Here is a 23,729-nt window from a genome sequence, read left to right as displayed (position 1 = left end):
AAAAACTTTTCTGGGGATGAAAACGCCAAGTCTTCACCAAGGCTAACTATCTAGACTGGTCCTGCGTGGAAGTTCCCAAGAAGGAAAAAGAACCATATATATATATGAGCAGCCCAAGCTTTATTTCTTCATATAGTTTTCATGGTCGGATATTTTCTGTCAAGGTCTCTACTGTGAATTCAAATAAACTATGTCAAGCTGCTGCTACAGTCTCAGCAACAGAGTACCAGTAATTTACAAAACATTGCACAAATAGTATAGCCCACCTTGCAAAGAATAATTTTTCAAAAGCAGCTTAGACCAATGGCAGTACTTATATGCATAAGTACAGTAGGTATATGCATGCATTTATGCCAGAGAACTATTTTTGTAAATAAATTTGTCAATCTAGGTTTTCCAACACTATTGAGGAGAGTGAGGGTATACTCCATTTTATAAACTGCAGCAGCTCTCTTCAACAATCATGTGGTTTCAAAATAATATGTTTAATAATCTAATTTTTGTGTGGCTGATCCATTCAAGTGATATTTTTACTTGCCTGGTCAAAATTATCCAATGCAGCGTGAAGATTAGCCAGCATCCCGGTTGGTGGCTCATTGGTTATTTTAATAGAGTTTTCCAAGATTCCCTGTGGAATTACATGCTCTTTGGGGGTGGGGGCAGGTTCAACACTCATATAAACACGATAGGCTGAGTGACTTCCTTCACTGTGCTTCTCTAGTAATTCCTCTAATGTGTCAAGCCACTTTGCAACAAGATGAATATTCTACAGGGAAGAAGAAAAGAGGCTTCCCAGTGAGCTATTGATTTGAAATATGAAACATTTTATTGATAACGAGCCAAACAAAGCAGTTTGCCGAAGCACAATATTTTGAGGGTACTAAAAAAATAATGAAAGAAACCCACCCCACCACAAGACCTCAAATCCGTCTATTTAGCACAATAATGACCGCAATCTTCTCTGTTTGTCTCTATTCATCTGATTATAAAGAGTAACAATACATTCTTCTACACATATATTAACTAAGGGAGTGTGTGTGTGTGTGTGTGTGTGTGTGTGTGTGTGTGTATATATATAAAGATAATAAATTAGTAAATCAGATAGGGAATGTTAGAGAAAGTATCTTGATAACTCTCCCTGCCACACAAAGCAGTTGCTGCAGTTGCTTGTATTTTAATTATTATTATTATTATTATTAATACTGAAATTAATGCTACTATAGGCTATGCAAATATACACACCTAAAGGTTAAGTGATAAGTTCCCTCCCCAGCCATGTGCCCTTGTTTGGAGAAGAGCCTTAAGAGGAAGCTGCTACAATCTGAGCTGTGCATACATTATTTTTAAACCAATGGACAGCACTATATTGCAAAATCGGTGCAATGAAGGGATTAGACTTACTTGGAGGATAACCCAGTGCCCTTCTTTCGATGCCTTTTCCAGAGCCATCTCAGCTATGACCTCCTGCCCTTGACCCAGAGACACGTTCTGAAGCTTCCCCGAATCAATGGTAAAGCCAAGCTTGCTCCCTAAACAGAACAATGCAGCCCCAGGAAATGCGAGAGAGCATGTGCTTTTTGGAAAAAAATATTATGTTGCACAGAGGAGAATGTAACTAAACCCCCACCCCTTATTCTAAGACGCTCTCTGTGTGCGCGTGCACACACAGGTCTGTTGTAATCCATGCTTCCCACAACCCACAGGAGTGTTTCCGATCGAGTTCAATTGGTGACAGATTGCATCCTCTCTCGCTTCTTCTATGTTAACGCCACAATTTTCTAATTTCTAAACGTCAGAAGGCTCAGCCTTTTGCTTGTTGCTGGACACAGTAACATGATGACACGATTATACAAGATGTATTATTATTATTATTATTATTATTATTATTATTATTATTATTATGCTGCCCATCTGACTGGGTGGCTCCCAACAAAATATTTAAAAACACAATAAAACATCAAGCATTAACAACTTCCCTGAACTGATGGCTGCCTTCAGATGTCTTCTAAAAGTCAAATAGTTGTTTATCAGTTTGACATCTGATTGGCGGCCAGTTCACAGGTGGACGCCACTACCGAGAAGGCCCTCTGCCTGGTTCCCTGTAACCTCACTTCTCGCAGGGAGGGAACCACTAGAAGGCCCTCAGAGTTGGACCTCAGTGTCCGGACTGAACGATGGGGATGGAGAAACACCTTCAGATATCACTTTGAGAAAGAGCAGGGTCCATAGTTCAGTGATTTACACGCAAAAAGGTCCAAGGTTCAGTCCCTGGTTCCTCTCAGACTGTAGAGGGTTGTGGCCTGAGTAAACCTCATGATGCCCTTCAGAGACCATTGGAATACAACTCCCCATTATGCTTGATCATTGGTCATGGTGGCTGGAGCCCAGAAATCTCTGAAGTAGATAATACTTCAACAGACCAATGGCCTGCCTTAGTAGCATAAGACAACTACTTAGACTTCATAAGGATTTTAAAAAGTACATATTGTTTAATGTCTGGATGAAATACAAAGATTTATTGGAAAATAAAACCCCTAGGTGGCTCTCACCTATGGAAGCAAAGGCCTTAAAAAAGCTTAATATGGAATCTAACTGGCCAAAATATTGGGAAATTCTGGAGCAGGAGGGAGATAAAATAAAATTGCAAAGCTATGAGAAACTTAAGGATAAGGTGCGAGATTGGTTACATTATTTTCAAATAAGAGAGGCCTATCATTTGGACAGGAAAATTGGTTTCCAGGTGGAAAAATCAAAGTTGGAAACAGAATTGTTAGAACCCAATGCTAAGATATTATCAAGAATGTATAACTTGCTGTTGAAGTGGAATACTGAGGATGAAACGGTAAAATCTGCTATGATAAAATGGGCACAAGACGTTGGTCATAACATTATGTTTGTTGACTGGGAACAGTTGTGGACCACCGGTATGAAATTCACGGCATGTAATGCCTTAAGAGAGAATATTATGAAAATGATATATAGGTGGTACATGACCCCAGTCAAACTTGCAAAAATCTACCATTTGCCCGATAATAAATGTTGGAAATGCAAAGAAACTGAAGGGACATTCTTTCACCTTTGGTGGACGTGCCCAAGGATCAAGGCTTTCTGGGAGATGATATATAATGAACTGAAAAAGGTATTTAAGTATACCTTCTTGAAGAAACCAGAGGCCTTTCTTCTGGGCATGGTCGGCCAATTGGTGCCAAAGAAGGATAGAACTTTCTTTATGTACGCTACAGCAGCAGCAAGAATACTCATCGCAAAGTATTGGAAGACACAAGATCTACCCACTCTGGAAGAATGGCAGATGCAAGTAATAGACTATATGGAACTGGCTGAAATGACCGGCAGAATTCGAGATCAAGGAGAAGAGCAGGTGGAAGAGGACTGGAAGAAGTTTAAAGTCTATCTACAAAAACACTGTAAAATCTTTGAATGTTGAGGACATTGAAAAGGAAAGAAGGGGTTCTAGTGACTGAGTTAAATAAGAGCACAAAGGGAGGGATCAAGAATCAAAATGAACAAAGATTGAGCTTGCTGAACTAATTATTACATAGAATACAGGATCGGGAGGCGGGTGGAAGTAAGGAAAATAAGGTTTTGAAGGTTATATAATTGGAAAGTGAGGGATTTTTTTTTTTTTTTTTGTGTTTATATGTTAAAATCTCCTTTTTTCTTTTCTTTTTTTTTTGTCTATGTTTTCTTTTCTTTTGTAATGTTTGTGAAAATTTTTCTTTTTGTAATGTTTGTGAAAATTTGCTTTTTTGTTCTTTTTTGTGAAAAATGCAATAAAAATTACTTAAAAAAAAAATAAAAATAAAAAGTACATATGTGTTGCCTTCTCCAACACACTGAAGTGAGGGCATGCTCCTATGGATACAAGATCACTGTGTGCACAGTGAAAACCATGGAAATAAATGGTGTTAATGTACAAGGCCAAACTTATACGTTCTGCATGGCAAATTTAAATATCGACGTCTATCTAACATTGCAATCCTATACATGCCTCCTTAGAAGTAAGCCCCATTGTGGTTGCCGGTACACTAAGGTAAGTGCCTAAATTATGCAAAACTAAAATCAAGGAAGGTATCCTGTTTGTACAAAACTGCATTATAGGTAAAGAAAAGCAAATTTAGTGCAAACATCAAATATTTTAATGTGCTTTAAAAAACAACAACAACAACAAAAACCAAATAAATGTTAAAATATAAACCATAAACACTACCCACAACAAATACAGCATTTGCATTCTGTAGGTGATTGGCATAAAGACATAACTTGTGCACCTTTGAAAGTGCAAACCAGCACTGACAAGACATCAGGTTTATGCGGGTACAAATCTCTGCTATGCTATTGCATCCTTCCAGAACGAGTCATGAGCAGATGGTGGTCTATTACCATCAGCACCAGCGTTTTTAAAAGATATAAATGGAAACCATGCAGCTTCAAATGCAGCCAGTGCCAGGTGACGAAGGCAAGACTGCCCGCTTTGCAAAGACAGCTTTTAGGATGCCTTCCAGCCGCAGGATATCTTCATGCTGGCTGCCAGGAGGATTATCATCAATTTCTGCTGCAATACCTTGACACCCATATGGATGGATAAGAAGGGTTTCCCCCCCAGAACTATGCTTAAAAAGAGATCAGGTCTCAAAATTTCATTACATAGGAGCAGTGCTGTCACCCTTATTCAGGCATAGGCAAACTCAGCCCTCTATGTGTTTTGGGACTACAACTCCCATCATCCCTGACCACTGGTCCTGTTAGCTAGGGATGATGGGAGTTGTAGTCCCAAAACATCTGGAGGGCCGAGTTTGCCTTCGCCTGCCCTTATTGATGTTGATAGCTCCTTGAAAAATGCTCCCCCCCATATCCCCCTCCAGTCTGAATCTGAGACTCTACACCCAAATCAGCTTTCCATCGAGATGGGAGAATCTGACCATTTCAGTTTCTCTCATTTCTCCAATATTCAGTTCTTCACATTCTCAACCCTGGCTGGCAAGATTATTTTTTTAGTCCTCAAGTGCCGTTTAGTGCACATTTATCCTTACATACATGTCTGCATGCAATTTTGCCTAACAACACACAGGTTATTGCAAGGCAATTTCCCCCAAATATTATTATTTATTTTATTTATCAGTTACATTGACATGCCACCTTTATCTTCCAAGAAGCTTAGGGTGGTGCACGGAGTGCCATGGGGGGGATTTTTGAGGTGTGGGCTGGATGCCATCTGGGGGTCAAGGGTCCCCCAAATTTTCAAGGAAGGGGCCAGGGCTTCTCAATATTCTGTGGCAATGTGAGCACAGCACGTGTGCGCACTGCAGAACCTGTTCACATAAATTGTGCGGCACCGGCTCCGTCAATGGCAGAGGCAAGGCGACATGCCTGGTGGAGCAACATGGTTCTCCTCACCATTTCGGATTTGATATCCCGCTTTATCACTACCTGAAGGAGTCTCAAAGTGGCTAAAATTCTCTTTTCCCTTCCTCCCCCACAACAAACACTCTGTGAGGTGAGTGGGGCTGAGAGACTTCAAAGAAGTGTGACTGGCCCAAGGTCACCCAGCAGCTGCATGTGGAGGAGCGGAGACGCGAACCCGGTTCCCCAGATTACGAGTCCACCGCTCTTAACCACTACACCACACTGGCTAGGTATGGCTAAGGTAGGTTAGGCTAAGAGATGGTGCCTGGGCCAAGGTCACCCAGTGAGCTTCATGGACAAGTGAGGATTTGAGATCCCAGAGAGCTGAGACTGGCCATGGCTCTGTCCCAGTAAATGTATCCCCCACCCCATAAAACCATTGCAGGAGTGGTGGAGGCAGCAGTAGTGGCGCATAGCTAGTGTTGGGGTAAATGCAGAAAGTCTCAGTTTGGTACCCGCCGTCTCTAGGTAAGGCTAGAAAACAGTTCTTGCTTGAAACCCTGGAGTGCTAGCCAACGAGGACAATGCTAAGCTAGATGGACTCAGCGGTCGGACTCAGTGCAAGGCAACTTCCTATGTTCCTACACTGTTATGAAAGTTTGCTTTTCTGTGGTGCTGCTGTAACAGAGCCAGTAGTCCCAAGTTCTCACACAGTAATAAAGATGTTCGCTTAACAAATGAAAATAAACAGCCTTACCTAAAGATTCCACATCTTTCAGGGGGTCAACTCCGGGAGATAAAATGAAAATTATTGGCAGAGCAGGCCCGCTCTCTTGAAACAATTTTGCAAAGTCAGTCTTACGTCCCTCCACATATTTGCTCCCAAGTTTCTCCTCAACGAAGTTCCTGCAATGAGGAGTTGCAGCTAATCATGCCTCGGGGGAAAATAGCATTTCCAAGCTATAAAGAAAGACATTCTCTCAACAGCACAGCATTTCATCATGTCTTGCCTTTGCTCAAAATCAAGCCCAGCCCACAGATCTGCTCCTAATGCATTCTAACAGTTAGTATGCATAATCTAACCTGACAGCGTACGTCATCCGATCTGGCCTCAAGGCTCTCATCATAATCAGTTTCTGGAGGGAACTTTTGGTCTTCCATTCTTGTGGGAACTTCTCTTTCTCGGGACATTCTGACTCCACCACTTTTTTCCATCGTTTTGGAGATCCTTCTATGTCTTTATCCAAGCCACGAAATTCTTCCATGAAGCTCATTGTCTAAATGAGAGCCAAAGGCATTGAGTGTTTTTGTAAAAACACTGGCAAAGCTCTCCCACCCTTCAAAATATGCAAAATATTTCGAGTTGCATGCATACTGCACCTTAATTGCGCTCCAGGTGGAATTGGAGAGGAAATCCAAAGGGCTGTTATAACTGTGGTCAATATTAAATCTCAGAAGGAAATCTAGGTCACGGGCATCAATCTCCTTATTCATAAGCAAGAGCTAAAAACAAATAATGAGAAAAGTTTTTGGGGCTTTTTTTTTTAAGTCAGAGAAAACATTGGGGGGGGGGAGGCCAGTTTAAAATGGACGTGAAGCTTCTCAAGTATCTCCAAGCATCTCAGAAGTGTGCTACGTACTATATTTTATCTATGTTGCTTAATTGTTTCCATGCTAGGCAAAGTACCATATAAAATTGGCCTCAGATACAACATTATTCACATCTTTAGCCCTTGAGTGGCTGATTTTTTTTTTTTTAATGAATAGCTGATGTACAATGGGAAGGCTAGCATGGAGGAAAGGAGAAAACATTAATCCTTTGTCCCTGCTGTGGTCCCAATGGAAATCTACCCAAGCCTATGGGAACTTCCCTTCCACTACGTATAATAGGCACTTGCCGCAGGGGGGATTCCGATTCTGCCACAGTGGGAACCAAGGGTTAAAGGTACTGCTTCACCCCACTCCATGGCCTCAGTATGTGAAATATACTCGGAGTTGAAAGTGGATCTCATGCTCTTTATTCAGCTCATAGTGGTGAGGAGGAATGGAAGTTCCCCCAGAATGTCTGCCTTATATACATTATTTACACAATGGGCCCCACATGATTGGCTAATTCCAGGATTCTCCTGTAGGCCAGTCAGGTTGTGGATTCCCTTCCACCTGGAGCTGGATTGGGTGGCTCCTGTGGACCAATCAGACTGCTGCATTCTGAATCCTATTGTTCTAGGACTAATCAGACTGCTGCATTTTGGATCCTATTCAACTCAGTACATAACACCCTAGTTTTCCCCACCCTTGGTCATTTATTTTTAAAAATACCAGTCTTGCAAGAAGACGTGACTGATTCCTGGCATGATCCTCAGAGGACGGAACAGAAAACAGAGGTAAAGCAGGATTGTATTATCGTTCGGGCAAAGGCTTATTTTAAAGATCAGGTGATGTAAGGAATTTACGAGAAGATAGGTGAGGGAATAGTGTTGACTCATAAGCCTGTGGGTTAAGAATTTAAAAAGAACTCTGCAGGATCAGGCCAAGGTTAATCTAGTCCAGCCTACTGTTTTCACAGTGGCTGGTCAGATGTCAATGGGAAGCCCATAAAAAGCAGGACATAATTAGCTCCCAGCACTCTCCCCACTTGTACTACCCATTATTACCACATCCCAACATCTTGTGGGAGTGAACACCATAGTCTAACTATGCATTGGGTGAAGAAACGCCTCCTTTCATCCATCCGGAATCTCCCAACATTCAGATTCATTGGATAATCCTGAGTTCTAATATCACGAGAAAAAGCAGGAGAAAAACATCCTTTTGCCTACTTTCTCTAAACAATGCATAATTTTACAAACCAACATCCTTTCTTTTTTTCTAAATTGGAAAGTCCCATTTGTTCCGAGCCTTCTTCACAGAGGAGTTGTTCCAGACCCGTGATAATTTTGCTTGCATTTTCTTAAACTTTTCCCATTCGGCAATATCATCCTTGAGATACAGCGAGAAGAGCAGAACCCAGTCTTCCTAGCGTGGCCACATTTCAGACCAGGCATAGGCAAACTCGGCCCTCCAGATGTTTTGGGACTACAACTCCCATCATCCCTAGCTAACAGGACCAGTGGTCTGGAGGGACAAGTTTGCCTATGCCTGTTATAGACTGATGCATTGTATTGAGAGTATAGAAGAAGGGATGAGGGAGCATCCTTGTAAATATGCTGGAATGTAGGTAAGGCATCCGTAAAGAAAAAGAGCCGTTCTTATTGGACCTCACTGGCTAAAGCCAATGTGACGCTTTGGGGTACTATAAAAAGGACAGAAAGACAGGTTGTACAATGACAATAAAGGTATTATTATAGCTCAGCAAAGCTCTAGGTGTGGAGAATATTATTCATTAGGCCCAATATATTTCAAATAAAATCTTCTTCAGTGTTACCACAAAATATATTTTGTGCCCTACACCATCTAAATATTCTTTTGCAATGCGATTTGAGAGTATCTGGGGAGCTACAGAGCATGGAGTGTTTTGTCTTTACGGTGCCAAGGATGATCCAATTTGAAAATGATGATAATAATAATAATAATAATAATGACATCATGCATTTAGAGGTCTCCAGTTCTCTCTAATCATTTAGAGGTTTCTTCTAAGTTTGCATTGGTGCTTTCTCGCTTTATCTTCTGTATTTATAGCTCAGTTCAAGAACTTTCTTTTCTTTTCTTTTCTTTTTCTGACTGCAGCATTTTGAAGAATTATTCAAAGCAAGCAAAAGTTTCTGGTGGTGGCAACTCTCCATGATTACAAAGCAAGACCAGCCTCCTAAATGCTCTTCGGTGGTTTGTTCATTTTCAAAAAGTGCTCCATGAAAGGGTAACATCATTTCTGCATCAACATTTGCAACATACTTTTGGAACATGTTGAGGAGAGTCAAAGTAGCTGCACAAATGCCAGCAATCAAAATGGAAAATGAACGGAATGCGATGATTGGCTGCTGAGTGCACCTGCCCTTTGAAACAAATGGAATGGGGACATGGAAGGGGCACAGGGGCATTTATGACGAATTTTATTGTTCCCGGGAAAAGCAAGCAAGACTTCCGCAGCTACTTCTGAATAGGAGATGCTTCGCTTTTGAAATGCACCAGATTACACACTGCTTCAAAAAGGAAAAAGAAGAGGAGGGAAAAAAACAGTCGCAGGGAGGAGGATCCTCTTGGGAATGCCTTACAAGAGCTTTATTTCCTTCAAACAAATTAGACTATTCAGAGTACTGTTGCTTTCATCTCCGAATTCAAATCTATCATGACACAAGCCATTTGCGGGAAGGGCTGTGGTGGCCAGTACGGAAGGTGTACACTGAGCATGGGTGAGGGAATTGCTGTTTCTTTAAAAAAACAACACCAGTCGTTTCCTTTAAAATGTTTTGAGGGGAGAAGGAAAGCTGGAGAGAAAGAATGAGACATAAACAGCAAATATTTTGTGAGCAGCAAACACTGAATATTTGAGTGGCCTTGAAGGAATTTCAGTAAAAGCTCCTTTCTAGCGTTAATCTCAGGGTTCTAAAGGGACTCTCTCGAGACAGCTTTATTATCCCAGGCACACAGATAAGCATGTTTAAATTATTATTATTTTTAAAGGAAGGCACCCTTCTCATTATAGGACTGCAGTTAAATCTGTCTGAGGAAGTGGGGAGGATTTTGATTGTAATACTTTGCTGGCATTTTCTAATACTGCTGTTTTGTTGGGATGCAAAGAAACCCTGCGAAAACCCAGCAAAGGATTTTAAGGGCAGCATCTTTTTCTTCAGCTTGTAACATCTCTTCTATAACAATACAGAGTTGCAGCTAAGTGTAATAACAAGAGGGTGACACAATGGATCCTGGTAAGCTAAAAAGGGAAGTTTTTTTTTTTAGGTTCCCCACCAAATTTCTTGCTCTTTCACCCTCATTTCTTCTTCGTGTAACAGAAGTGCCATCTGTTCCTAACCTTAACATGGCATGTGTTTGATTTATATTCAGTATTAGATAATAGAAGGGGGAAAGATTATAGCATGATCTAAGACATCTATGAGCATTAGCTAGCTTTCTGGTCAAAAGATAAATAATACGCAATAAAAGGGCTGGGATCAGCTGCCTCCGTGCTACAGAAAAATATATATGGAAAGCAGGTCCAAATTTATTCAGTGCACAACAATAGCAGATGCAGCACGGCCAAAAAGGAGGAGGCATTATGCTTCCTAACTTGCAAAAGTTCTCTGTGTTGCGTAACTCTGATTCTGCGAGCCCCATGGCGGTGAGGTATAGCTGTGCTGATGTGGGCCTAAATCTCATAAATGTGTTTGTTTACTGTTAGTGAGCTCAATTGGGGGGGACGGGACGACTTCTCTGCATGCATGGTGAAGGTGATCACCCCAAAAGCTGTGGAAAAAAACTTTGGTCGGGAGACCAGGGCCCATGATAGAAATAAGCCTGAATAGCAGCCTTGAGCACAAAAAGATTTTACTGTCCAAAGTGTGTGAGAAGCAGAAATGCTGACAGGTACCTTAGTTAAGGTAAGAAGTGTTTGGATTTGATATCCTGCTTTATCACTACCCTGAGGAGTCTCAAAGCGGCTAACATTTTCCTTTCCCTTCCTCCCCCACAACAAACACTCTGTGAGGTGAGTGAGGCTGAGAAACTTCAGAGAAGTGTGGCTGGACCAAGGTCACCCAGCAGCTGCATGTGGAGGAGCGGGGAAGCGAACCCGGCTCACCAGATTACGAGTCTACCGCTCTTAACCACTACACCACACTGGCTCAGTGAGGTAAGTCAATGCACTGGTGTGAAGGAGATAGAAGATTTGTTGCCCTATATGGCTAGCAGTACTGGGTAACCTTCACGAGACACCCTACACCAGGGGTAGGCAACCTAAGGCCCAGGGGCTGGCCAATAGCCTTCTCAATCCGGCCTGCGGACAGTCCGGGAATCAGTGTATTTTACATGAGTAGAATGTGTCCTTTTATTAAAAATGCACCTCTGGGTTATTTGTGGGGCCTGCCTGGTGTTTTTACATGAGTAGAATGTGTCATTCCCCCTCCCCAATAGTCCGGCCCTCCACATGGTCTGAGGGACGGTGGACCGGCCCACGGCTGAAAAAGGCTGCTGACCCCTGCCCTATACTCTTAAAAGGCTTGGGATCAGGTTGACACCTGAAACATTGAAATACATTCCAAAATAGCCATGTGCACCAGGGATGGGGAAATGGGCCCCTTCAAAAGCACCTGGACTACAAATCCCATGACCACCATCCATGCTAGCTGGGTTGATGGGACTTGGAGGCCAACAACATTTAGAGGACCACAGATCCATCCCTTCATCTCAGCATGGACGACACTGGCTCTAACTTCTTCTATTGTCTGCACGCTGCCTAAGAAAACCAGCGTACCTGGAAAGCTACTTGGGCCGTGACAGTAAGCTTGTCTCTCTCAAATAGCCCGCGACTGATATAAATAAAAGTAGAGTAGGTTACACAGTCGATCAGGTTGTTGACCCTCTCTTTCACATTGTTGGAAGGTTCTGCTCGTTGCACCGCTTTGTGAAATACGACATTAAATGCCTGTGAGGGGAGACAGACAAGCTTGTAAGCCAATAGTGATGCTAGATTAAAACAGCGGCACAAAAAAACAACATATTGATTTCTTCCTGAATAGTAACCTTGAGTGAGAACTGATACATTGGATTGATTTTCTTCAGCTCATCCATGAGGAAGTAGAGAAGCGAGGCTCTTGCTGCTACTGGGCGGTAATGTTCACGGGCCTCGTTGATCTTGACTTCATTGATGTTGGCTTCCATAACCTGGAAAATACAACCAGTTGGTTGTGGTTAAAAAAACACACTCACCCCAAAACCCTACAAATCATCAGATAGTTAATATGATGAAACTCAGAACTTGCTGGTACTGAGGAGGGGACAACAAGTATGAAGGCAAGGGGTGTAGCTGGCACCCCAGAATTCAGAACAATGAGTGATATCATTTTCTACTGCACTCCTTTGAACCTATAGGTTAAAAACAACTGACTGGGTGGCGTTTGGAAGACAAGAGAAATAGAGTACTATTTTTCAGAGTAATGTCCAAGGTAGAAGAGAACATAGTGGAAGTAAAGGATTTTGGTATGAGCAAAGAATTAATGCAGTTATTTGAGAGAGCAACACACATGGAGAAACGTGTCAAGAGAACCGCTGTAGGAGAATCTGTTGGGAAGGAAGAAGACAGGGGAGGGGAGGGGAGGGGAGGGGAGGGGAAGGGAAGGGAAGGGAAGGGAAGGGAAGGGAAGGGAAGGGAAGGAGTTAGTAGTAGGTCTGACTAGGTTAGACCCTCCAAGTATCCCAATTTTTCAGCGACAGTCCCGGATTTAGAGAAGCCATCCCAGTTTCTGATTTTATCTCAGAATATCCCGCTTTTCTTTAAGACAGCCTTTCTCAACCTGTGGGTCCCCAGATGTTGTTGGACCACAACTCCCATCACCCCTAGCTAGCAAGGCCAGAGCTCAGGGATGATGGGAGTTGTAGTCCAACAACATCTGGGGACCCACAGGTTGAGAACCGCTCCTTTAGGACGTCCCTATTTCGATCAGATAAATGTTGGAAGGTATGGTAGGACGTCCCTATTTTCATCAGAAAAATTCTGGTGGGTATGAAGTTATGCAACTCCCAAGCCAAGGACATCTAAAGGCAGCCTTGTATAGGGAAGTTTTTTAAAGTTTAATGTTTTATTATGTTTCTGTATATGTTGGAAGCAACCCAGTCAGATGGGTAGGGTATAATAATAATAATAATAATAATAATAATAATTATTATTATTATTATTTATTATTATTATTCAAGGAGGCCCAAGTTCCAATTTAGACCAGCTGATACTATATCCTTAGATGTGATAGGGAAGTACAAGGTTGGACTTATAATATTTATTTTGCTCACATAATTACATAAAAGCAAATTCCTTGGGCACGCAGAGGGCTGCAACCATATATTGTTACACAAGAACCCAACCCTAATAAAAGCCATATATAGGACATTCCATTTCTAGATATAGCACACTGCCACTTTTATGTCAAATTTATTATTGATAATTGCTTGTAAACGGCAATTGCATGACACTGGTAGAAAGAGATGTGATTCAAAGTGGTTGCCAACTTTTTAAAAAATGCAGTGGTTTCTTAACCATGTTGCTATTCTTACGTATTCTGACAGCACCAAATATTCACTGATGTGCATCAGAATGACTGAAATTAATTTCAAACCATAGTAGTAGAATCACACTTTTACTGCTTTCATGTTCACCTGCAGCCCCTCATTTTGTAGTGTCTTCCCTGCCCTTGTTGGCACACAATCACTGTTGGTGTTGACAGTTTTAATGAGAGCCAGAAACTGAAGACATTCTCTTCACCTGCATTTGGTTCCAATACAGTGGTACCTCGGGTTAAGTACTTAATTTGTTCCGGAGGTCTGTACTTAACCTGAAACTGTTCTTAACCTGAAGCACCACTTTAGCTAATGGGGCCTCAGCTGCTGCCGTGCCGCTGGAGAACAATTTCTGTTCCCATCCTGAAGCAAAGTTCTCAACCTGAAGCACTATTTCTGGGTTAGTGGAGTCTGTAACCTGAAGCGTATGTAACCTGAAGTGTATGTAACCCGAGGTACCACTGTAATCTTTTATTCCCCCCCCCACAACTCTTGTGTTTTTACTTAGTATGCCAAGTTTATTGTCTAGCAACAGCAAACATTTTTTATTTTTTATTGTAATGCATGGTCTCAGTTTAATTGTAGCTTGGAGGGGGTGGGGAACTTAGGCTCCTGAGAAATAGTGTTAACAGGTAATATTTCTGATAAACAAAGGAACCCAAAGTACATTTGATTTCCAACTGAAAGTTATACATGCAGTGTAAAAAAAGAATGGAAAGAGTCGACACTTCGCCTAAATCCCCTTTGTTTTATAGCTTTTGTTTAGAATGCAGTAAAATATTTCCCTCTGACTAAAGCTTACTCATTTGTAAGTGATCACTGTATAATTTGCACAGGAATTTTACAACACAGTGGTATATACATTCTATGCTATAGATTATATAAATGTAATTACGGCAGATTACAACTTTCATTAAATCCCAATAGAAAACATTAAGAATTGTGTAAGTAGGTTGAGGGGGAAAATGTTATAATGACTTTACATATATATTTTAAAGTTGCTTTTGTGTTGTTCCGTGACTATGGTTGTTGTAGGCTGTGATTACTTCATACTGATCATTTTACCTTAATTTCTATTTCTGCCGCTGTGTGTTTTGTTGTTTCCAGTCTCTCTACCAAAAGGGTATCCCCAAGGAAATTACTCTCGGCTGCTGAAAGGCGTGTCAGTAATTCATCTTCAAGCATTTTCAACTCAATTTTAAAATAATTCTGCTGCTTTGTGAGTTCAGACTGAAATGAAAATGGTAAGGTTGCAAACCTATAATCCAAGCACCATTAATACAGGAAGTATGCATCGCTGAACTTTAAAACTTGCTGATTTCCCAAGACTTTATTATATCCCCCATTTATAGGGTTTAATAATTGAGCAATGGGTTGATAACAAAAAAGTGAAATGTGTAAAAGTGTAATCTTTATTCTGAATATTATTATGCAGACTTAAAACAAGACAAAAATTAGTAAAATAGCAGGTCTAAACTTTACCATATCCACCCCAATAAATATGAGCTGGGCATCCAGATTTATGTTTTGCTGTTAAGAATAATTACTTCTGCGACTGCTGTGGTGTCGCCAGTACAGTGGTACCTTGGTTTACGAACTTAATCTGTTCCGGAAGTCCATTCTTAAACCAAAGCGTTCTTAAACAAAGGAATGCTTTCTCATAGCAGCAGGGGACTCAATTTACAAATGGAACACACTCAACATGTTCTGATTGCAAGGCAAAGTTCACAAGCCAAAACACCTCCTTCCAGGTTTGCAGTGTTCTTAATCCAAGTTGTTCATAAACTAAGCTGTTCTTAAACCAAGGTACCACTGTATAAGAAAATTCTGCATGAATGGGAGAAGGAAGTTGATAAACCCTTTGTTAATTTCACAAAGAAAATTTCATTGCCTGGTAGGGGAAATGTTTCAAGTGTGATCCAAGCAAGCAATTGATGCAAATCAATACAGCAATCATTTTTTTTTTTTAAAATGCAGTGAAAGCTGACTGAAAAGAAGCACTTTTTATATTGGAACACCTAGCTACCTGAACACTCAACTGTGAGTATGGACAGGAAGATAGGCACACTGGCATGCACAAAACCACTCCTCTCTTCTTTTGGTGGAAGGAACAAATAAACCAAGATATATTACATGACCTATCATCCGAGACAGTAGGAAGCTATGGCTAACATCTTCAGAACAAGCCAGGTTATTAAGCCAGCTTCAAATCATAGGTTTATATACTGGACTACTCCAGAACTGCTAACCATAGTTTCTTGGTTTCGATGAATCATAAACTATAGCTAACAGAAGACTTCTCTGTTTGTTTGTTTGCTCACTCAAATGAAAGGAGGATCATATCTTGGCTTGTTCGTATCTTGGTCCATTCAAACGACACACGATCATCTAAATGAGGTGATATACAAACCTTACAGTGTTCCAGATCAGGTCTTTCCACGTTGACAACATCTGCCAAGAGTTGATCTTCTAAACCATCTCGTGTGACAGTAAAGTTGATTAATGTGGTCTGAGCCTGGATTTCTGGTTTATAATGGGGATTGGCAAGTTTGGTGTGGAGGATGAGCCAGAATTTAGGGTGAAATTTACACTCCTTATCTCCTACTCTAATATACCTGCAAAAGGAAAAACATGCTAGAAAAACGCTCCGATTTTGCAAACAGTAATGAGGGGTAGGCCTTTCACACTGGCAACTCTGGGAAACACTGCAAGTTATAGCTGTATTTCTGAGAAAATAAAAAAAAACATGCAGGAGAAGAAATGGAAAAATTAAGGCAAGGAAAAACCTGTAGCATTCGCTCCAGTTGAAATCATAAAGATTTTAGCATTCATTCAAATTCAGAATTGCAACCGCAATGCAATAGGTCTCAACAGGCCACAGACTCCCACACTGAAATCAAATGCTCCCAGGGCAGCAAGAAATTAAAGATAGCTTTTTTCATTTCAAGTCTGACTTAACAGTAGATCAATAGTCAGCATAAAGAGGGTTCAGCTAGTGTGAAGATGCTATTCAGACAAGATAGACCCAGCAGGCAACCAAACCCACAAACAAGATTTGGATGTAGGTGGGAAATTAAGGCTACAAAGTGAAAAAGGTTGGAAGCATTATCGTCTGGGATTGTGGACAACCAGACTCAGATAAACCTTGTTTCTTGGTTTAGCTGCCCAGTAGAGATATTCACAGCTGCAGTAATTGGAGCTAACTTTTAGGGCTAGGAATATCAGTATTATTTATGGCTGCAAATTCTTTCCCAAAATTTAATTTGTGCAATTAAAGTGGATTAAAATGCTCTGTCACCCAAGTAAATCCACTTTAAGAAAGAAAGAAAATTGTTGTGGACAGGAAAGTGAGGAGGAAATGTACTGAAAAGTGTGGAATCAATGAGTGATAAATGAGAAGGTGTATAAACATGCAAATCGGGATGAATGCTCAATAAACAAGGTTGATTGCAGTGGGAACTAAGTGCTACTAACTTAGTTTGGATCCATTCTTTACAGGAGCAGAAGGAAAATTTCTTTCAGTTTTTCTGTTTGCAGTTTTGTCTAATATACATATTTTTGCAAATCAACTTCTCCCCTTAATGCATTTCTGCATGTTCATTCCACTAGGTACATGCACTTATATGCACACTTTAACAATTCATATGCATTTCCTTCCTACATTAGTTTGCTAGAGAACGAAGGCACAAAATCTGGAAGAGTGCAAATTTTAAAGTATGGCTGGGTTTCAATCTGTTCCAGAAAGTGCAGATTAGGAAATCTGCCTTTAAATGTAAACTGAATCAAATTTCCATCGCATCCCAAGTTAAATTGCATGCATAAACACACACATCTTCACCTTCCTTTTTTGAGCATGTGCCTTCCAAGCAGAGGGTCAAGAACAGGATCAATGGTCTCCTCCAGGTTTTCTATTAAAACAGGGTCTCCAGCAACAATAGCTTCTTCTATCACATCGACATACCTGCAAAAGAGAGAGAGAGAGAGAGAGAGAGAGAGAGAGAGAGAGAGATAGATTTAGGGAGAGCAAAGGGACTAAGGAAAAGATACAAGGAAGAGCATTAAGAGAGTTAAGGGATTTTCACCAGTTATTTAGATCAAACTCTGGTTCTTTGAGTGTGTGTGTGTGTGTGTGTGTGTGTGTGTGTGTATTTGTAGTCAGTTGATATATTTATACATCTGTATCTTTGCAGCAAGCATGGATTAAAACAAGCAAAACAAGCCAGTGCATTGCATCAACAGTCATACTATACCAAACCTAATGTTTTTGTTCCTCTTAATAGCAGCAGCTGCCAATGAGCGCTTACCCTTTCTGACTCAAATGGATGACTTTCAAATCCGAGCCATATCTGCTTTTTATCCATTTGATCCCCTGGTGCTGGGGGTCAATCAATAGAGGCCAGCGTTCGCAGTTTGTAAGAATAGTGGCGTTTTGCGTGGACATGGTATCACTAGGCAAGCCTTCATTGTTCCATATAGCAATTGTTGCATCATCCGTCAGCATGGAGATCGGATCAAGACCTTCAGTCATTGGAATGGGAACCTAAAATAATAAAGGTTAACTTAGAAATGCCTAGTTTCAGTGACTTGTCCCTGTGACAATACATCACACTGCTCATGTCTGTAGCATGGAGAAAGTGAGGGAGGGAAGGGAGGAGCATAGCAGGGTCGCCAAGAGGAAAAAGAACGCTGCGGTTCTTAATTCCCATTGCAGATGTTACAAACATAGATGGGTGCTACTGCAATGTTACATATCAGGAAACAAAACGAAATAAAGGAGTTCATTCATATTGGAGCTCAGAATTATTGTTTTATTGTTTTATCTTTATGTAAACTGCTTTGAGGGTCGTTGGGTTTTTTTAACCATCAAGCGGTGTATATATTTTATGAAAATATTTTATAAAGCAAAAAGAATGAAAGCAAAGTGTATCATATATTGAACACCAGTTCGTTCTTTGTATGATATTTATCAAGATCACTCTGCTTATCTATCTGTCTATCTATCTGTCTATCTATCTGTCTATCTATCTATCTATCTATCTATCTATCATCATCTATCATCTATCATTTTATACCCTGCATTTCCTTCACAGGGAAACCTAAGGTGTGTTGCAGCAGTATACATGCCTGAATGGCCAGTGCTTTTTTCTGGGGGTACACAGGGGTACGCATACCCCTAAACATTTTGTTAATCTAACTCTAGCACAGTGAATCATCAGTTCTGTTGCTACCCCCGATGGCAGCCTCATTTCCAGTCACTGTGTTTCCTAAGTGTCAGACAGAAGAGAGCGTTTAATGTGTGAAGTAGGAGTTGGAATCTAGCATGGTGATTGGTCAGTTTCTTTGTTCTTTGCATACATGTTCTTTGTACTTTTGTCTATCTACTGTATTTATTTCCCCTGATTTGAACTATAAAATGGTGATTCTCTTGAGTCAAAATGAAAGTACCCCTAAACATTTTTAAGAAAGAAAGCACTGTGTATGACAATGCCATTAAAAACAAAAAACAAAAACAAAACCCTCTCCCCTATGAACCAACCCTGACCCTGCGTTTGTCATCTGAGGCCCTTCTCTGTGTCTACCATCCCAGGAAAGGTTTGGAGGGTGGCAACTAGAGAACAGGCCTTTTCTGTGGTGGCTCCCCAGCTGTGGAATGCTCTCCCCACAGAGGCTCATCTGGTGCCATGATTACATATCTTTAGGTGCCAGGCAAAAATGTTCCTCTTTAACCAGGCCTAAATAATCTGTGGCCTGGCAGACTTCCGGTTGGCGCCGGCGCTAATGGCGGCTCGCTCTCCGTTCTCCGGAGAGAAAGCTGCTCCGCGAGTTCGGGTCTGACCGCTACGGCGAAGCGGGGACCCCTAAAATCACAGGCGCGGAAGCCTGTGAGCAAGGAGACTCGGTGGGCATCGTTTGCGCCCCCTTTTACTGCGAAAGAGCCTTTTTAAAGGCTCCGGAGGAGCATCGGGGGAGCGCAGAGCTGAGAGTCGCTACCCAGCTCGTGGAGTGAAGCCGCATCGCCATTAGCGGAGAGCGCCGACTTCTTCCTGTTATTTGGACTGAAAGAGATTCCCGTGAGTAGGATTGGCAACCCTTTCGGGACTTTAAATTTAACTTCTTCAAAATTTGGCCAAAAGTGGGGATGGTAAACAAAGGAAGTCTGCCTTCCCCAGATTGCATGACTGCTAAAGCAACGGACTTGGTAAGCTGCAATTGACATCTTTTAAGGGAAATTTTTTAAAAAAAAGGATTAACCCCAGCATTGACTTAAGTCCTCCCCCCTAGGGAGCAGGAGCGGGGGGGGGGGTGAAAAAGAAAGGAAACCTGCAGGAAAACTTTTTAAGGGACAATCTACCGCAGACTCTGTCACTGGGAACGGACTGCCTGAGTGATACACTTTGACAGGGAGCTGTCAAAGACATTGCAAAGAGGAGACTTTATTTGATACAATTTATTGAGACTTTGTAAAAATTATACGGTTGCAACTAAAAGACTGAGAGAAGTTTTTAGTAACTTTTCCCTCTGAGGGCTTTTGGATTCATTGTTTCTTTGCTATATTGAAGATCTCAGCTCCCTCTAGAGGGCTGGAAGTAACAGTTGCAACACGATTGTTAGTCACTGGTTTTTTCCATTCAAACCTGTTCCTGTGAGAACGACCTTGGGACATGAGCGGCCCTGGAGACGAGATAGCAACAAGATCCAAGTCCAAGGCAGCACGTAAGAAAAGGGGCTCCTTATCAGGACTATTGCCAACAGGCCCAGGTGGACAGGAAAAGGGAATAAGTGCATTCATGGAGTCAGTGACGCAGGCATTATTGAAGATAAATGAATCTTTAGAAAGATTGAACAAACAGAGTACAGAAAATACTAAGCAATTGGCAGATCTAACGGCAAAATTGGAATTAAACACGAAGAGCGTAACGTCTAATACACAGATTATACAACAGTTGGTAGAGGAGAACGCCACAATAAGGAAAATTGCAGAAGAGGCTAAATCTACTGCGGAATCCACACAGGAAAATTTAGTTCCTGTTTGTAGGAGGCTTGGCCAGCATGAGGCGACCCTTTCTTTATGGGACATGCAGCGTAAGGAGAAGAATTTAAGACTTAGGTTGGTTCCTGAGAGTGAGGGGGACAACCTAGTGGACTTTCTCACAAAAGAAATTTCAGACTTCTGGCAGGAAAACCTAGAGGGAACAGAATTTGAGATTACAACCGCCTTCAGATTGGGTAGAAGGCAAGGCAGGAAGATTCCAAGGGACTGCCTGATTACATTGAGGTCGAAAGAGGAGAGAGACAAGATACTTAGTTTGCATTACCAGAAAACACTCCAGATTCAAAACGTCTCCGTGCAAATCTACAGGGATATCCCAAAATATATTTTGGAGGTGAGAACTCAGTTCAAGACCTTGGTGGACCTGCTGAAGAAGAACAACATACCTTTCAGGTGGGAATTTCCACAGGGTTTGTCTTTCAACTTCAAAGGAAAGAAAGTCAAGATAAAAACTGTACAAGATAAAGAACAGTTCCTACACAAATACGGAGAAGACCTGGTGAAAGGGGTCCTCAACTCAACTGCAGATACAGACTTGGGGAATTTGACATTTGGACTCAAATCACCAACGGACGAAGAACAGCTGCAGGGTGCAGTTGGAGGTAACTAATTAACAATGTCTCTGAGAATTTTAACTTGGAACTGTAATGGACTGAACCTTCCCAGAAAAAGGCGTGAGGTTTTTCATATTCTGAAGAAAGAACAATTGGATCTGATTTGTTTACAAGAAACCCACGTGACAAGAGCACACAGAAGACTACTTATAAATAAAAGATTGGGTCAAGAATTTATTTCATCAGATAAAGTTAAGAAAAGAGGAGTGGTGATATACGCAAAAGAGAAATTGGCTCCAAGACAGATTTTCAAAGATGAACAGGGCAGAATCTTGGCAATTGAGATACAGATTCAAGGAGAAAAATTTTTGATATTTGGAATTTATGCACCAAATGAAGGGAAGGCAGAATTTTATAAGAAATTACATGAGACATTAACAAATTATCTGGATTACAAGGTGATTTTATTAGGCGATATGAATGGGGTTGTCTCTACAAATATGGACAAAGCGCAAAGACAGGTGATCTCCAAGGACGGGAGACTACCTAAGACTTTTTTTGAAATGACTGACAACTTGGACTTGATTGACATTTGGAGAATAAGAAACCCCCTCGAGAGGGAGGGAACATTCTTTTCAGAATCACAGATGACCTGGACAAGAATAGATCAAATATGGATTACTAGTGGGATGGCTCCTAAGATAAAGAAAGTGGAAATCTGCCCAAAGACATGCTCCGACCACAATGCAGTAAAGATGGAAATGAAAACAACAACAGCTGGCTCTTTCAGATGGAGAATGAATGACACCCTATTTAAAGATCCAGAGGTGTACCAAAAGGCCCAAAAGACTTTGAAGGACTATTTTGAGATAAATCTAAGGACAGAAGTGGAGAAACGAGTGATCTGGGACGCAAGCAAGGCCGTGATGAGGGGTTTCTTGATACAGCAGAACTCCTTGAAAAGGAGGAAACAACAGGAGAAGAAAGATAAAATTTTGGAAAAGATAAAAGACAGTGAAAAGAAACTGAGATCCAACCCAAAGTCACATGAGATCTTGAGACAAATCAAATTGTATCAGAAGCAATATATGGAATTGATGAACCAGGAGATTGAATGGAAAATTAAACAAATGAGACAAAAGACATTTGAATCGGCAGATAAATGTGGGAAACTCCTGTCATGGCAATTGAAGAAGAGACTGAAATTGAACACAGTTACAAGTTTGGAGGTAGATGGAAAGAATATTTCGAAACCAAATGAGATCAGCAACTGCTTTCAGAGCTATTTCAGAAGATTGTATGCACAAGGGCCGGAAAACGAAAGAGACATTGAAGAATTTCTTAAGAAATATGGATTACAAAAAATTTCGCAACAAAGTACAGCGTTTTTAAATGAGAAAATAACTGAACAAGAAATCGAGGGTGCCATTCAAAACATGCAACTGGGAAAATCTCCAGGGCCAGATGGACTAACCTCCAGATATTACAAAGCCTTGAAAGACTGGATAATTCAGCCACTTAAGGAGGTTTGCAATGAGATATTAGAGGGGAAAAGGGCACCTGAGACGTGGAAAGAAGCTTTCATCACACTTATACCAAAGACTGAGGTTGATAAAAAACAGATCAAGAACTACCGCCCTATATCACTACTTAATGTGGATTACAAAATTTTTGCAGACATTTTGGCAAAAAGACTAAAGAAGGTGCTGGTGGAGGAGATCCATAAAGACCAGGCAGGCTTTCTCCCGGGTAGGCATATATCTACCAATGTAAGGAATATAATTGACATTATAGAAATGCTGACAGTGAACATTAATACAAAAGCAGTTTTAATTTTTGTGGACGTGGAGAAAGCCTTTGACAATATATCTTGGAAATTTATGAAAATGGTATAAGTGCAATTTAGTTATAAGTGCAATAAGTTATAATTTTTGAAAATGGTATAAGTGCAATTTACTCTGAGCAAAAGGCAAAGTTAATTGTAAATAATGTGGTTATGGATGAACTTCCTATAGAAAAAGGGACACGTCAGGGGTGCCCAATATCCCCATTACTTTTTATATCGGTCCTGGAGGTCCTGTTAAATATGATTAGGGGAGATCAGCTGGTAAAAGGGATTCAGGTCGGAGCCAGACATTACAAATTAAAGGCCTTTGCAGATGACTTAGTACTGACCTTGCAAGAGCCAGACACTAGTACTAAAAGAGCTTTGGAATTAATTCAAGTATTTGGCCAGGTCGCAGGATTTAAGTTGAATAAACAAAAAACCAAGGTATTGGAAAAGAACTTAACAAATGTTGAAAGGGAAAGATTCCAAGAGGAAACTGGGTTAGTGGTGGCAAGGAGTGTAAAATACCTGGGGATTAACATGACATCTAAGAATGTGAACTTATTTAAGGACAACTATGACAAGTGCTGGACTGAGATAAAGAAAGATTTAGAAATATGGTCAAACCTGAAGCTTTCCTTGTTAGGTCGAATTGCTGTGATCAAAATGAATGTATTGCCTAGAATGCTATTTTTGTTTCAGACATTACAAATTGTTGATAAACTGGATT

The 23,729-nt window shown here is 40.9% G+C and overlaps 1 protein-coding gene across 1 annotated transcript in view; it reads right to left on the bottom strand.

Moving 5' to 3' along the window:
- LOC307220097 (dynein axonemal heavy chain 11-like) overlaps positions 1 to 23,729 on the bottom strand; it is a gene marked incomplete at its 5' end in the record, with an annotated part of 229,278 nt that overhangs the window by 26,475 nt on the left and 179,074 nt on the right. Inside the window, 11 exons of the mRNA XM_079983734.1 lie at positions 539 to 766; positions 1,402 to 1,529; positions 6,122 to 6,270; positions 6,448 to 6,641; positions 6,745 to 6,867; positions 11,771 to 11,941; positions 12,040 to 12,180; positions 14,632 to 14,796; positions 15,977 to 16,181; positions 17,405 to 17,527; positions 17,871 to 18,106. Coding sequence (XP_079839860.1) covers positions 539 to 766; positions 1,402 to 1,529; positions 6,122 to 6,270; positions 6,448 to 6,641; positions 6,745 to 6,867; positions 11,771 to 11,941; positions 12,040 to 12,180; positions 14,632 to 14,796; positions 15,977 to 16,181; positions 17,405 to 17,527; positions 17,871 to 18,106 — 1,863 coding nt within the window. The remainder of the gene's footprint in view (positions 1 to 538; positions 767 to 1,401; positions 1,530 to 6,121; positions 6,271 to 6,447; positions 6,642 to 6,744; positions 6,868 to 11,770; positions 11,942 to 12,039; positions 12,181 to 14,631; positions 14,797 to 15,976; positions 16,182 to 17,404; positions 17,528 to 17,870; positions 18,107 to 23,729) is intronic.

This window comes from Podarcis cretensis, assembly GCF_951804945.1.
Source record: "Podarcis cretensis genome assembly, chromosome: 1".
Classification (NCBI taxonomy): Eukaryota; Metazoa; Chordata; class Lepidosauria; order Squamata; family Lacertidae; genus Podarcis; species Podarcis cretensis.
The sequence above is the reverse complement of the archived record's forward strand: the minus strand, read 5'-3'. Positions and strand labels throughout refer to the sequence as shown.